The sequence below is a fragment of the Neovison vison genome, chromosome 7, assembly GCF_020171115.1.
Source record: "Neovison vison isolate M4711 chromosome 7, ASM_NN_V1, whole genome shotgun sequence".
NCBI classification, from domain to species: Eukaryota; Metazoa; Chordata; class Mammalia; order Carnivora; family Mustelidae; genus Neogale; species Neogale vison.
In genome coordinates this window covers 152,731,016-152,746,970 of record NC_058097.1, presented here as the reverse complement: position 1 = coordinate 152,746,970, position 15,955 = coordinate 152,731,016, and the positions used below count along the sequence as shown (strand labels likewise).

The window sequence follows — 15,955 nt, the reverse complement described above, 5'->3', positions numbered from 1 at the left end:
TCAAATAAATAAATAAAACCTTTAAAAAAAAAAAAAAGAAAAAGAAAAGGAGCTGCAAGTTCCAATGACACCAAAAAGGTGGCTCCAGGATCAACAAGGATGATGTAGTTCACAATTCAATTGCATCAATGGAAAAAATGTTAACAATTCAATTAAGTAAAATCCTGGCCTGGCTGCAGTTTAAGTACATGTAGATGAATCTTGGTAGACAATATGAAATGGAAACCAAGCTCCAAATACCTGTGATTGAGTAAGTGAGGATAAGTTCTATTTACTCTTGGATGGGGTTCTGGTTCCCATTTAAACCAGTTTGAGGACTCATTTATTTCACTCTCTAATTGGTAATCACATTGCTGCATATACAATGTTTTTGAAGTATCCATTTATATCTCATAATATGATTTGATTTATGGACTATTTTCTATCAGAGATAGCTAACTCTCTATACATTTATTGCCTATGCTTTTTCTGACATTCTTTCTAAATTATTTCCATCCAGTTTCCTTGTCAGAGGAAAATGAATGCTTAACATGGAGAGGTCTTGGCAAATATCCTTGCTTAACATCATACACAAAATGAATGACAGGTAAATGATGACTCTAAAAGTAGATAAAAACAAACCAACTTATAAAATATCAGTAGAATATATTACAAATTTAGGGGAGGGAAAAGTATCCTGTGAATAACTCAAAATCCAGAATCAATGGAATAAAAGTTTGACAGAAAACTACATAACCATAAACCATGTAAAGGATTAAAAAGTAATATATTAAAAGATGATGGTGTCTTTGGATAATTTAAAAAATCATTTTACAAACTGTACAGATACTGCCTCTACAAAGAATAAGAGGAAAAAAAAACCTAATGCAGAAACGTAACTTGCTATCTTCTTAATGTTGTGTTTTTCTTCCTTCTAGGAAACCACATTCTTATGGTAGGAAAATGGCTACTTGGGACACCCTTTTAACAGGTTCTAACTCCAGTACTGAACAGTTTGTTTCATTCTACCTCACTGGGATTCCTGGCTATGAGAATGTTAATCACTTTATTTCCATCCCTTTTTGTGTGTGCTACCTGATTGGGATAGTGGGCAACTGTACAATCCTTCACATCATCCACACAGATAAGAGTCTCCACGAGCCCATGTACTATTTCCTGGCCATGCTGTCCGTCACTGACATGGGCATGTCATTCTCCACCTTGCCCACAGTATTAAAAATCTTATGGTTTGATGCTAGGGAGATTGAGGTGAATGCTTGTGTGGCACAGATGTATTTTATTCATACATTTTCTCTGATGGAGTCAGCTGTGCTTCTAGCCATGGCTTTTGACCGGTATGTTGCCATTTGTGATCCTTTGAGGTACTGCAGCAAACTCACTCCACAACGCATTATCTATATAGGGGTCTTCATTATAATCAGATGCTCCATTGTCCTTCCTGTTATTCTTGTTCGTATTCCCACATTTCCCTTCTGTCACTCCCATGTTCTCTCCCACTCTTTCTGCTTACATCAAGAAGTCATCCAGTTGGCCTGTGCTGACATCTCTTTCAACATTTTATATGGCTTGTTTGTTGTTGCATTTTATTGGGGTGTAGATTCTCTAGGGATCTTGTTATCTTATGCTTTCATCCTCCATTCTGTGCTAGGCATTGCATCCCAGAGAGGGAAGCTCAAAGCCCTCAATACGTGTGCTTCCCACATTTGTGCTGTGCTCATTCTGTATGTGCCCATGATAGGGCTATCCTTAGTGCATCGCTTTGCAAAACACTCCTCTCCCATTGTCCACATAACCATGGCCAATATTTACCTGTTAGTTCCACCAGTACTTAATCCAGTCATTTATAGCATCAAGACAAAGCAGATTCGCCAAGGCTTCCTAAGGATATTAGCGCCCAAAAGGGTTGGACTTGCTCACAATTAGAAGGGATAATAAGGTCCTCTATTATTCTGACCATTGTATCCATAACCTTCATTCTGAAGAAAACCAGCTTAGAATTTTTTGAACATATTTGGTATATAGTAAGTGCATGATAGTTAATAAATTCTACATATCTCTATAAGAAAAATATTTTAATTGTGTCTTTCATTACTTCCCAGCTTTAAAGCATCTCAAAATCCTGAGTCAGTTTAGTAAGAGGAAATTCATTTCAACCAAAACATTTGTGGAGATATTTTTTTGTTCAGGTTTGGAGAGAAGCCCAATCTCCCATGTTAAAACTAAGACTTACAGAATCTAATATTGCAAAGGTAACAGAGGTAATATGTAGTAAACTGGGCACTGGTAACTAGGAACATTTTCTTTCAAATGAAACAAAGTAGACCTCATTCTTCAGATTTTGAGCCAAATCATAATAAAATTGATGTTTCAGTTTAGATACAGAATAAATAATAATATTGTAATTCTTTGTCTGCTTTACTTCTGTTGGAATGAATGTCGGAAAAAAACTTGGGCAATGAATTCATCGGGTTAGTTTTCACAAGACCAATCAATGCTTCACATTCACAGGGCTGTATACTCATGCTGAGTATAAATATATAAAACCCTCCTGGTCAGTGTACACTCATATGAGGAAAAATGTCTTCAGAACTTTAAGCAAAATAGAGTAAGAGAGATGCCAAAAACTTCCCAAGACTCTTGCTGTCTTATCTAATTCCCTAGGAAAGAAGAGGAAACAAATTTCCAAATTGAAGCTTAAAGAGTACACTCTAATGGGACAATGGAAATGCATCTGAAGTAATGAAAGAGCATTCAAACAGAATCTAAACTAATTATTTTTCACTCTAGTACCTTAAAGATAATGAAACTCTGAATGCTGGTATTTTCTTGCATCTGCTGTCTTCTGTGTGTCCAATCATTTCTCAGTGCCCACTTTTGTAACTGATGTATTTAGGAAAATGAAATATGCAGTGATTGATCTGAAGTTTTCTTTCTTACACTTCTCTGAGGTAACCCCCAATTTTGAAAAAAGAATTACGACTGATTAATCAAAAAATGGACTTCAGATTTCTTATAAGAAAACAATGAAGAAAAATGACATATTAAAAATTCAACACTTAATAAAATCCAGATAGTGATAGTCCTGGTGATCCACGCAGAGATGGTAAGGGATAGAGATGTATACATGCATGTGAAATAGACATTTCTCTTTCAGATTAATTAAGAATTTGTTAGGAAACAGATGCCACACTCAAACTAGATAATTTCAAGAATTTGATAAAAGGGTCAGGATTCATTGAAAATATGTTGGCAAGATTTAGGAAAATGAGGAAGGTTTATATTCATAACTATATCTATATCTATATTTGTATTTATAGTATTCTGGATGAGAAGTTTGTTACTATCACTAGTCCCATTGAGGCAAAGGAAAAAGAATTTACCCAAATTTAGAAAAGGCATCATGTGGAGAAGGACACTTGACATCCATTCCCTCTTTCTGTAGAAAGGGGAGGGTATGTGCTTTTGGGTAAATTGGAAGGGGAGATGAACCATGAGAGACTATGGACTCTGAAAAACAATCTGAGGGGTTTGAAGTGGCGGGGGGGTGGGAGGTTGGGGTACCAGGTGGTGGGTATTATAGAGGGCACGGCTTGCATGGAGCACTGGGTGTGGTGAAAAAATAATGAATACTGTTTTTCTGAAAATAAATAAATTGGGAAAAAAAAAAAAAAAGAAAGAGGCAACCATTGTGAGGGGTTGGTGGGCTTCCATAAGAGTTAACACCTCAACTGCATGTTCTTCTGTATTCCTGTTTTCAGCTTCCATCACTGACTAAGTCAAACCAGAAGCCAGAGATTGAAAGGAGCTATTCATGCAATTCATTATGGTCAGGACAGAAAGCAGAGTAGATTTGGGAAATAGAATGAGTATGCCCTTGTCACAGAAACCATTTTGCCTTTCATTTTTATATCCACTCTTAGGCTTGTGACCTAGATAGTACTCTACCCATAGCTCTAAATGTGAATATTTGCCCATCACATTTTCCTCATCATAGTGAATCATTCAAAATTGAACTTATGACTTAAGGTTGTCAAAAATGTTGGCAGTGGAAAACAAAATTATTTTCTTATTTTTTCCACTGTATATCTGAGGAATATATATAGACCATACAGAAAAAGAGTATGGATGCAATGACTAATGAAAACACTTTAATTTGGGAATCCTTGATTATATCAAACTTACATGATACCAAAGTGATTTAAGATAAAGAAACTAAAGTGTAAGGAGAATTATGAAGCATTCAGTGCCAGTAAAGGCAGTAAGTTCAGATCATTTGTCTGGCAATTCCTCAATACGTTTGAAGATGGAACTGTGAGCGTTTTCCTATTGTTACAGTATAAATAATCTCACATTTTCATAGTCTACCAGTGCATGATAAATTTCTTTAGTAATTGAGTACTTTTTCTGTAGGAAGACTATTACTTATACTGAGGGCATCAGTTTCTGAAAAAGCCATTTCTCAATTGAAAGTATTAAATGCAGCAGTAACTGAAGATTACTGAGTCACTGTGACATATGTGCAATAGAAAACACCTGAGTTCAGTGAACACATGATAAAGTTGTCAGGTGTTTTTGTTTGTTTGTTTGTTTGTTTGTTTTCAATTTTCTTTCTTTTTTTCCTTCTTTTGTTTGTTCTTTCTTTCTTTCTCTTTTTTTTTTCTTTCTTTCTCTTAAATTTCACTTAGTTAACATACAGTGCAATACTGGTTTCAGGAGTAGAATTCGGGGATTCATCACTTACATATAATACTCAGTGCTCCTCACAACAAATGCCCTCCTTAATACCCATCACCTAATTAGCTCATCCTCCTACCCACCTCCATCTATCAACCCAGTTTGTTCACTATCATTAGGAGTCTATTATGTCTTGTTTCCTTCTCTCCTTTTTTTTCTTTCCCCCTTCCATATGTTATCTATTTTCTTTCCTAAATTCCACATGAGTGAGATCATATGGTATTTGTCTTTCTCTGACTGACTTATTTCACTTAGCATAATACACTACCTCCATCCATGTTGTTGCAAATGGCAAGATTTCATTCTTTTTAATGACTGAATAATATTCCAATATATATATTATATATCATACACACACACACACACACACACACACACACGCACATATACCACATCTTCATTATCCGTTCATCAGTTGATGGACATTTGGGCTTTCTCCATAGATGGCTGTTGTTGATAATGCTGCTGCAAACATCTGGGTATATATAGCACTATATTGTATCCTTGGGGTAAATGCTTACTAGAGCAATTCCTGGATAGTAGGATTGTGCTATTTTTAATTTTTGAGGAACCTCCAAACTCTTCTCCAGAGTGGCTGCACTGGTTTGCATTCCTACCAGCAGTGCAAGAGCGTTCCTTTTTCTCTGTATCCTCACCAATACCTGTTGTTTCTTATATTTTTAAATTTTAGCTATTCTGACAGTTGTAAGGTGGTACCTCATAGTGCTTTTGATTTGTATTTACCTGATGATGAGTGATGTCAAGCATTTTTTCACGTGTTGGTAAGCCACCTGGATGTCTTCTTTAGAAAACTATCTATTCATGCCTTTCATCCATTTTGAATTTATTTTTGTATATGGTGTAAGAAAGTGGTCCAGTTTCATTCCTCTGCAGTTGCTGCCTAGTTTCCCAACTCCATTTGATGAAAAGACTGTCTTTTTTCCATTGGACATTCTTTCTTGCTTTGTCAAATATTAGTTGACTCTATAGTTGTGGGGCCATTCTGCGTTCTCAATTATGTTCCATTGATCCAAGTGTCTGTTTTTGTGCCATTATTATGCTGTCTTGATGATTACAGCTTTGTGACATAGCTTGAAATCTGGAATCATGATGCCTCTATTTTTGTTTTCTTCTTTCAGAAATGCTTTGGGTATTTGGGGTCTTTTGGCATTCCACACAAATTTTAGGATTGTTTATTCCAGCTCTGTGAAAAATGCTGGTGTGGTTTTGATAGAGACTACACTGAATGTGTAGATTACTTTGGGCAGCATAGACATTTTGGCAATATTTTTTCTTCCACTCTATGAGCATGGAATGTTTTTCTACTTATTTGTGCCTCTTCATTTACTTTCATAAGTGTTCTACGGTCTTCAGAGTACAGATCTTTTGCCTCTTTAGTAAGGTTTATTTGTAGGTATCTTACTGTTTTTGGTGCATTGCAAATGGAATCGATTTCTTTTCCTGTTGCTTAGTAATTGTTGTATAGGTATTTCTGCACGTTGATTTTATATCCTACAATGTTGCTAAATTCTGGGAGAAGTTCTAGAATTTTTTTGGTAGAGCTTTCAGGTTTTCTACATAGAATAGCATGTTGTCTGCAAATAGTGAAAGTTTGATGCTTCTTTCCCAATTTAGATGCATTTCATTTCCTTTTGTTTTCTAATTTCTGAGCCTAGGATTTCCAATACTATGTTAAATGGTAATTGTGAGAGTGGAAATCCTTGTCTTGTTCCTGACAATAGGGGAAAGGCTCTCAGTTTTTCCTCATTGAGGATAATACTAGTTGTGGGTCCTTCAAAATGGCATGATGTTCAGGTATGTTCCATCCATCCCGACTTTGTTGATTTTTTTTAAATTATTTCTATTCAGCATAACAGTATTCATTGTTTTTGCACCACACCCAGTGCTCCATGCAATCCGTGCCCTCTATAATACCCACCACCTGGTACCCCCAACCTCTGACCCCCCGCCCCTTCAAAACCTTCAGATAGTTTTTCAGAGTCCATAGTCTCTCATTGTTCACCTCCCCTTCCAATTTCACTCAACTCCCTTCTCCTCTCCATCTCCCCTTGTCCTCCATGCTATTTGTTATGCTCCACAAATAAGTGAAACCATATAATAATTGACTCTCTCTGCTTGACTTATTTCACTCAGCATAATCTCTTCCAGTCCTGTCCATGTTGCTACAAAAGTTGGGCATTCATCCTTTCTGATAGAGGCATAATACTCCATAGTATATATGGACCACACCTTCCTTATCCATTCGTCCATTGAAGGGCATCTTGGTTCTTTCCACAGTTTGGCGACCATGGCCATTGCTGCTATAAACATTGGGGTACAGATGGCCCTTCTCTTCACTCCATCTGTATCTTTGGGGTAAATACCCAGGAGTGCAATTGCAGGGTCATAGGGAAGTTCTATTTTTAATTTCTTGAGGAATCTCCACACTGTTCTCCAAAGTGGCTGCACCAACTTTGCATTCCCACCAACAGTGTGAGAGGGTTCCCCTTTCTCCACATCCTCTCCAACACATGTTGTTTCCTGTCTTGCTAATTTTGACCATTCTAACTCGTGTAAGGTGATATCTCAATGTGGTTTTAATTTGAATCTCCCTGATGGCTAGTGAAGATGAACATTTTTTTTTTTTTATGTGTCTGTTAGGTATTTGTATGTCTTCATTGGAGAAGTGTCTGTTCATATCTTCTGCCCATTTTTTGATATGATTGTCTGTTTTGTGTGTGTTGAGTTTCAGGAGTTCTTTATAGATCCTGGATATCAACCTTTTGTCTGTACTGTCATTTGCAAATATCTTCTCCCATTCCGTGGGTTGCCTCTTTGTTTTGTTGACTGTTTCCTTTGCTGTGCAGAAGATTTTGATCTTGATGAAGTCCCAAAAGTTCATCTTCACTTTTGTTTCCTTTGCCTTTGGAGACATATCTTGAAAGAAGCTGCTGTGGCTGATATCTAAGAAGTTACTGCCTATGTTCTCCTCTAGGATTCTGATGCATTCCTGTCTCACATTGAGGTCTTTTATCCATTTTGAGTTAATCTTTGTGTATGGTGTAAGAGAATGGTCGAATTTCATTCTACATATCAAGAAAGGATGCTGTATTTTGTTGAATGCTTCTTCCTCATCTACTGACAGGATCATATGGCTCTTTTTTCTTATTAATGTTGTGTATCATGATGTTTTATGTGTTAATGTTGAACTACCCCGTTAGCCAGTGATAAATCAAACTAGATTATGGTGAATAATTCTTAAATTCTCAAATACTTTCTCAAGAACTCTTGAATTTGATTTGCTAGGTTTTTGTTTTTGTTTTTGCTTTTTTATAATTTTTGTATCTATGTTCATCTAGGATTTTGGCCTATAATTCTCCTTTTTACTGGACCTTGATTTTGGAATCAAGGTAATGCTGGCATTCAAGAATGAGTTTGGAAGTTTTCCTTCCATTTCTATTTTGAAACACTATGAGGATAATAGGTATTAACTCTTCTTTAAATGTCTGGTAGAAACCCCTGGGAATCAATATGGTCCTAGATTTTTATTTGCTGGGAGACGCTAGCCATTATGATTACACCAATATTGCCAAAATCAACACCAGAGTTGGAGAAATTCATAGAAGACCACATTTTTAGAAGTAGTTTTTGTAACAAACAGGGCTGACATTAAAATTGCAACATCCACCTAATTATAGATCTCTGATTATTCAGTAGTGCACATGCCACCCTGTTGTTTCTCAATCCCAAATAGAGATTCAGAAGTCAGTATTGTTGACAAAGAGAGAGTTTTAAAAGTTAAGTAAAAGCTTCTCCTTTAGACATATTAAACATTTTAATCTGTGTCATTAGGAAGAATTCAATGGCACAGTGAAGAAAATACCATACCAGGCAATCAGATCTAAGTGATAATATTGGTTTTATTGTTTTATATGTGGTTTTAAATAAAGATTTTATTTTTTATAGTGGTTTTAGGTTCACAGCAAAATTGAGTGAAAGGAACACACATTTCCATATACCGACTGTTGTATGATTTTGAGGGAAGCAGATCACATAACAGAATCTCATTTTTATCCAGTGTATAATAATAGTACTAAACTAATGTCGCTTCCAGCTCTTATGGTACACACTCTAGGTCCATCCCCAGTTCCAGTATTTAACAAGGTCCTCTCATTGGCTATATTGTAACCAAACACCTTTACTGACCCATCATATTCTGGATACCAACTAGTATTTCATCTCGTGTTGCACTACCTCGTTTGTTCCAGACATTGAGGCAGAAAGCGTTAAAGAATCTCAATAGGATTCTTGCCCCTGTATTCCCAAACTGTCATCCCCTGCTGCAGGCTGAGTGCTGGGGAGAAACCACACTGAACTGGCAGCACTGACAGGGTTACACACACTGTGCTGCATTTATCCTGGGGTTTCCTGTCTCAAAGGACTGGAGGAAGACTTATCTGATCTGGCTCTGAGAATTAGAATGGTCTCTAATGCCAAGAGGTACTATTCTGCCAGGTATGTGAAAACTAGTGACAATGAAAGCAGGAGGTAAGAGGAAAACACAGAGGGGGACCTGAGAGACAAAAGAGAGGAGGGTGGAACCCAGAGTGTGAGGAGGAGAACCAGGAGACTGTTCTGAATGGAAGGGGTTTTCAATTCATCACAGGACATAATTTTCACCAAAATACCTTCATTGTTCATGCTCATTCTTATAGCATTCAGGCCAGCCTCAGTCAGACTTTTCAGATTAGACCTGCCTGAGATCCCCTAGACCTTTATGGTAGGTGGTTTCTGTGTCCATGGGCAGGATATGATGTTTACACAGGGTGACAATTTATTTTTCTGACATGACAGAATGGAGATTCCAGAGTGATTGAGATTGTATCAGATCACCTTCAAAGACTCCAAGAATCCCAAATATCAGTGCTTTGGATATGACATTAATTGTGACTCACAAATCTAAACCCCAAATTATAACTCCTTTCAGTCTTTGAGTTTATAAACCAAGTCCTCAAACACCATCCTCCTCCTCAGAGGAATGGTAGAAGACATCACAAGGCCATGTGAATGAAGTTTACATTACAGGATCAGAAGTAGTAGGAGTTGGGCAGTCAAAATGAAGCTGTGTCAAAATACAAGGAGTTGTGGGATAATAGGCAAGGCAGATCCTAGTGAATACATGGAATATGGTGCATATTTTTTGTTGTGGCAACTTCAGAATACTAACATGGCTGTTCAGATTCCAAGCTCATGGTAGTCCCAAATCTCATTGCTTTTCTTCAAGAGACTTCCCATTTTATCCTGAAATGTATCTTTTTTTTTCTCAAATTGGCAATGAATAGAATGAAAGTATATAAGTAAAGCTATCAAAATTACCAGAAGAATTTGGGAGTAGAGTAAAAGAACATGAAGCAGTTTATATCTATGGCAATACTGAATTTTTCACTAGATGACACAGAGATGAATCTGGTATCTTTCACTTTACTCAGCTGACCTAGGTCACTTTTGTGAGATGCCCACTCAGGGGTTTCCTCTCTGGAAGGATACTCCAGAGTCTCTTCATCTCTTACTTCCTTCCATTACACTTCAAAGAAATATTATTGTTGTCATTGTTGTCTTCATCATTATCACCAATATTTTATGTTCACTATATGTAAGGCTCTAGGCTAAGTATTTCACCCACAGGATCTCCTTTATTCTGAAGCACAATCCTGTCAAATAGTTTTTATCTACAGTTCACAGATGAGGCTACTTTGCTACAGGGGAAAATCAACAATTTGTCTCACTTAAAAAGTGAGGAAGCCTTGGAACCAGAATATTCCCGACGTGGATAGGTTTGTGGAAGCAGAGGGAGAGTCTGAATGAGGGGAATGGTGGACAGTTGTTTCCTAAAACCTCAATAGAAAGTCATGGAGAGAGTCAATTATCATATGGTTTCACTTATTTGTGGAGCATAACAAATAGCATGGAGGACAAGGGGCGTTAGAGAGGAGTAGGGAATTTGGGTAAATTGGAAGGGGAGGTGAACCATGAGAGACTATGGACTCTGAAAAACAGTCTGAGGGGTTTGAAGTGGCGGGGGCGGTGGGAGGTTGAGGTACCAGGTGGTGGGTATTATAGAGGGCACGGCTTGCATGGAGCACTGGGTGTGGTGAAAAAATAATGAATACTGTTTTTCTGAAAATAAATAAATTGGAAAAAAAAAAAAAAAAGAAAGTCATGGAGTTGATAAAGCTGCTTCAGACAGGCCTCCAGCTCAGGTATCCTCCAGTTTTAAATTAAACTTCAAGTTCACCTCTTCGTGGCAGAGGGAGAGAGCCACAATAAAATTGGAGAAATGGTCTGAACTAACTAAGCAGCAAGTTAAAAAGAAGGCATATTTCTACATTTGGATTAAGGATGAGATTTGGAAAATAATCAACATTAAAAAGGACTAATATTGGAAAATCTGGGCATTGAAGGTAACCAGTGGAAGTATAGAATGACAGAAAGGAAGGTGAGGGAGACAATCCCAGGGTAAGAGAAGCAAGAATTGGGTGTGGTCATTAGCCACACAGATTGAAATATATGGGAAGACCATAGGCACCAGATCTTACAATATGTGACACGTTCGATTGTAATGTGAGTAGTCAGAGACCGAATTTATCTCTGGCATTTACTTATTTGATTTCTTGATAGTGGTTCTTCCATTTCCTAGAAAATTATGATTAGTAATCATTCCAGTAAAAACTGCTGAATTCAGGTTTTATCTGAGTGGAGCTAGAGAAGATTGAAAGATATTTTAAGTTCCCAAGGAACAAAGACTTTACAAAACAGAAAAAGGCCAATTTATTCATTTGAAATGGGAAATACCCTGTCTCCTGGATTGTAAATTCTCGAAACAGCATTTTGGTGAGCAGGAATTCTTGGCAAGTGATGGGCAAGTGAGATTTTGAGAGGTGTTTTCCTTCCTTACCTCAGAGATGTTTTTCTGGACCACAGAAGAAATACTGGAATCTTTTGGGAGAAAATATATTTTCTCTTTTGTTCTGAGTAGGAAAGATTTAATATCAAGGTTAGATGGTTTTTTCTGAACATTATAGTTTTTGTTATCCTATTTTCCCTTATTTTTGCTTTGAAGCATGGTTTTCTACTCTATCTTTCCTTATAGTACCTATTTTGTGTGTGTGTGTGTGAGTGTGTGTGTGTGTGTGTGTGTGTGTGAAAGGTATCAGTCTCTAAATGACTGATCAGATCTGAAACTTAAGAGAAAGAAGGTTTTGAATTTTTAAAGTCAGAGTCAGACACAGTTATGTTTTGCTTAAATCATATATTTTCTTACAGTAAGAACATTACATATAAAATTTCATATTTCATTATTATAATTGTTAAATTCAAAATTGTTTTAAATAACTCTATTTCACCTTATATTTAGCTCCTAGCAATGCTAGTCCAGCACCAGGCCTGTGGCTTTAATTACACAATGAAAGATATATGTTAGTAAGATCTCTGCTTATGTTATTAAGTACTGCTGACCCATACTTGCTTGAATCCTGTAAAGATACCTCACATGGTGTTCTAGTACTTATTGAAAAAGCTGTGTTGTTTAGACAGAATAAGGCATCATATTTAAATCACTGAAGGAGTCATTAAAAAAAAAAAAGGCAAATGTTAAGATCGGTACCCCTTGCCAAGAAAATTCTGGAAGAAAATTATAAATTAAAGATGTTAGCTAGAAACATTTAATTTGTGTTTGGTGCCTTAGAAGTGTCCTTAGAAGAAGATCGTCCATATTTAGACAGGATGTTAATGGGTCTTCATTTGAGAGGCAGGAAGAAAAGTCCTAGTGGTAGTAAAGTAAATGTTTTACTTAACTTGCCATGCCCAGCAGTGCAATGAAAAAAGACAGAGCAAAAATGTGGAGATGAATGGAAGAGTGTTTACAGAAAGCACTGAAGTTTCACTTGTTTTGTTTTGTTTTCCCGGTTCAGAGGCTGATATCATCATTGCCCTCCCCACTGGAGTGGGATCCTGAAACTGGGTGGTGATTTAACAGCGAGCTCCATGGCAACCTTAAACTCCAGTAATACCCTGTCCTCCACATTCTATCTCACAGGTATCCCTGGCTATGAGGAATTTCACCACTGGATATCCATCCCATTCTGTGTCCTCTACCTTGTTGGAATAATGGGCAACTGCACCATCCTGCATATTGTTCGGACGGACCCCAGGCTCCACGAGCCCATGTACTACTTCCTGGCCATGCTCTCCCTCACTGACATGGGCATGTCCATGCCCACAATGATATCACTCTTCAGGGTGTTGTGGTCCATTTCCAGGGAAATCCAATTCAATATCTGTGTGGTCCAAATGTTTCTTATTCACACTTTCTCCTTCACAGAATCATCTGTGCTCTTGGCCATGGCCTTTGACCGCTATGTGGCTATCTGCCACCCTCTACGATATGCTACCATTCTCACACCAAGACTTATTGCTAAAATTGGAATTGCAGCTCTGCTTAGGAGTGCCTTTGCCATGATTCCACTTCTGGCCCGGTTGGCCTTCTTTCCTTTCTGCCACTCCCACACCCTTTCTCATTCCTATTGTCTACACCAGGACATGATTCGCCTTGCCTGTGCTGACACCAAGTTTAATGTTATATATGGATTGGTTTTGATCACTGTGCTGTGGGGCATGGACTCTCTGGGTATTTTTGTGTCTTATATGTACATTCTTCAGTCAATATTAAGAATTGCATCACGTGAGGGGAGGCTTAAGGCTCTCAACACATGTGCATCCCACATCTGTGCTGTACTCATCCTTTATGTGCCTATGATTGGGCTCTCTATCGTCCATCGTTTTGCCAAACACTCCTCCCCACTCATCCATATCTTCATGGCTCACGTCTACTTACTGGTGCCACCTGTGCTCAATCCAATCATCTATAGTGTGAAGACCAAACAGATCCGCCAAGGAGTCCTCCATATACTTTTCCCCACAAAAGTCAGTTCTACTGTGATGTAGACATGTCCCAAAACAATAATGACATCAACAAAATGACTTAAACACATACTGATTTTTGTATTATAGGTATGTTAGCATCATAGTTGCCAACAAAAGAGTAAATAGCAGAAATAAAGGCAACAGAGCATCACGAGAAGGTCCTAAAGGAGGCAGTTCCTATCTACTAGACCATACAGCTTGACTTAATGTGTTCTTTACAAATTCCCTTTAAATATGAATATTTTGGAACAGAGTGTGTTATAAATCATTTCCATCTATTCCCTTCAATTTTTAATCCCAACCACTTGCAAGATGAGCATTTATCTATTAATTTTCATGAAATATATTAAACCCATGTATCTTTGTTTCCTGATACTCTGTGTTGTCAGAGAATTTAATATTACCTTTCTTGTTTTATCAGTGTCTTTGTATATCTACTTTTTCTTTCTTTCTTAACAATGGGAAAAATCTTATCTTGACATAAGAGCATATTAGGACTTGAAGCAGAAGTTATCAATCTTCATAGGGCATCAGCATCATCTTTTAGAAGTTTATACACATATTCTGCCCTTTCTGAGGTTATTTCGTTTCTTTTTTATTAATTTTTATATTGTGCTAGTCATCATATTATATTTAGTTTCCTTAGGAATAGAAAGGGCCAGGGCTAGTGAGTACAGCAACAAAGACAGGTAATGAAATTTTTATAATTAGTTTTTGAAAGATAAAACTCAAGGAGAAGGGAGTTGAGAGAAACTGGAGGGGGAGATGAACCATGAGAGACTGTGGACTCTGAGAAACAAACTGAGGGTTTTGGAGGAGAGTGGGGTGCAAGGTAGGATGAGCCTGCTGGTGGGTATTACTAAGGACACATATTGCGTGGAGCACTGGGTGTGATGCATAAATGATGAATTCTGGAACACTGAAAAGAAATTTAAAAAATAAAAAAATTAAAAAAAAAAAACTTAAACAGGTATCCTAGTGCTGGATTTCCTTAGTCTTTTATGGTGGAATAAATATCTTTGGCTTTATTTGGAATCCTTAGACTTTTATTTCCATAGATCAATTTCCCTTATCAAGTGACCCGCCTGAGCAGGCACTGCAATCGATTTGTTATTCCCACAATGATTTAGCACAGATTCCCAATTTCTTTTTGCAATTTATAGAGAAGAATAAGAGAAGGAGATGCTATTGGTTTACCTAAATTTCTTTTTTAAATTATTATTATGTTATGTTAGTCACCATACAGTACATCGTTTTTGATGTAGGGTTCCATGATTCATTGTTTACATATAACACCTAGTGCTCCAAGCAATACATGTCCTCCTTAATACCCACCACTTGGTTAACCCATTCTCCCACCTTCTCCCCTCTGAAACCCTCAGTTTGTTTCCCATAGTCCATAGTCTCTCATGGTTCTTCTCCCCCTCTGATTCCATCCCCCTTCGTTTTTTCCTTCTTTCTCCCAATGTCCTCCATGCTATTCCTTATGTTCCACAAATAAGTGAAACCATATGATAATTGTCTTTCTCTGCTTGACTTGTTTCACTTAGCATAATACCCTCCCAGTTACATCCATGCTGTACAAAAGTTGGGTATTTATCCTTTTTAATGTTTGAATAATATTCCATTGTATATATGGACCACACCTTCTTTATCCATTTGTCTGTTGAAGGGCATCTCAGCTTCTTCCGTGCTTTGACTATTGTGGACATTGCTGCTATGAACATTGGGGTGCATGTGGCCCTTTTTTCACTACATCTGTATCTTTGGGGTAAATATACAGTAGGGCAATTGCTGGATATTTGGATAATTGGTCATTTGGATAATTGCTGGGTCACAGAGTAGCTCTATTCTTTCTTTTTTTTTTTTTATAAGAAATCTCCACACTGTTTTCCAAAGTGGCTATACCAACTTGTATTCCCACCAACAGTGTGAGAGTATTCCCCTTTCTCCACATCCTCTCCAAAATTTATTGTTTCTTGTCTTGTCAATTTTTGCCATTCTAACTGGTATAAAGTGGTATTTCAATGTGGTTTTGTTTTGCATTTCCCTGATGGCTAATAATGTTAAACATTTTTTTCATGTTTCAATTAAAGTTTATGGGAAACTCCAATAATGTTCTTTCCTTTGATCATTTCTGTTACTATATATGATCCCAATCCCAAGACACAGCTTCCAATGGTCAAGTGATAATTGTTCATGTGTATGGATAAACCACCTTAATTAGGAACAGAGTATA

At 37.2% G+C, this 15,955-nt stretch overlaps 2 protein-coding genes across 2 annotated transcripts; both read left to right on the top strand.

Moving 5' to 3' along the window:
• The first annotated feature begins 942 nt into the window (after positions 1 to 942).
• LOC122913522 (olfactory receptor 51G1-like) lies at positions 943 to 1,923 on the top strand. Its single transcript, XM_044260219.1, has one exon. It carries the CDS (start codon positions 943 to 945, stop codon positions 1,921 to 1,923), a length of 981 nt encoding a protein of 326 aa, XP_044116154.1.
• Positions 1,924 to 12,777: 10,854 nt separating this feature from the next.
• LOC122914153 (olfactory receptor 51L1-like) lies at positions 12,778 to 13,737 on the top strand. The gene has a single exon (XM_044260785.1). It carries the CDS (start codon positions 12,778 to 12,780, stop codon positions 13,735 to 13,737), a length of 960 nt encoding a protein of 319 aa, XP_044116720.1.
• Positions 13,738 to 15,955: the final 2,218 nt, after the last annotated feature.

Bases quoted from the DNA above. Each gene is read 5' to 3' on its own strand.
- LOC122913522 (XM_044260219.1), top strand. From the start codon at position 943: ATGGCTACTTGGGACACCCTTTTAACAGGTTCTAACTCCAGTACTGAA.
- LOC122914153 (XM_044260785.1), top strand. From the start codon at position 12,778: ATGGCAACCTTAAACTCCAGTAATACCCTGTCCTCCACATTCTATCTC.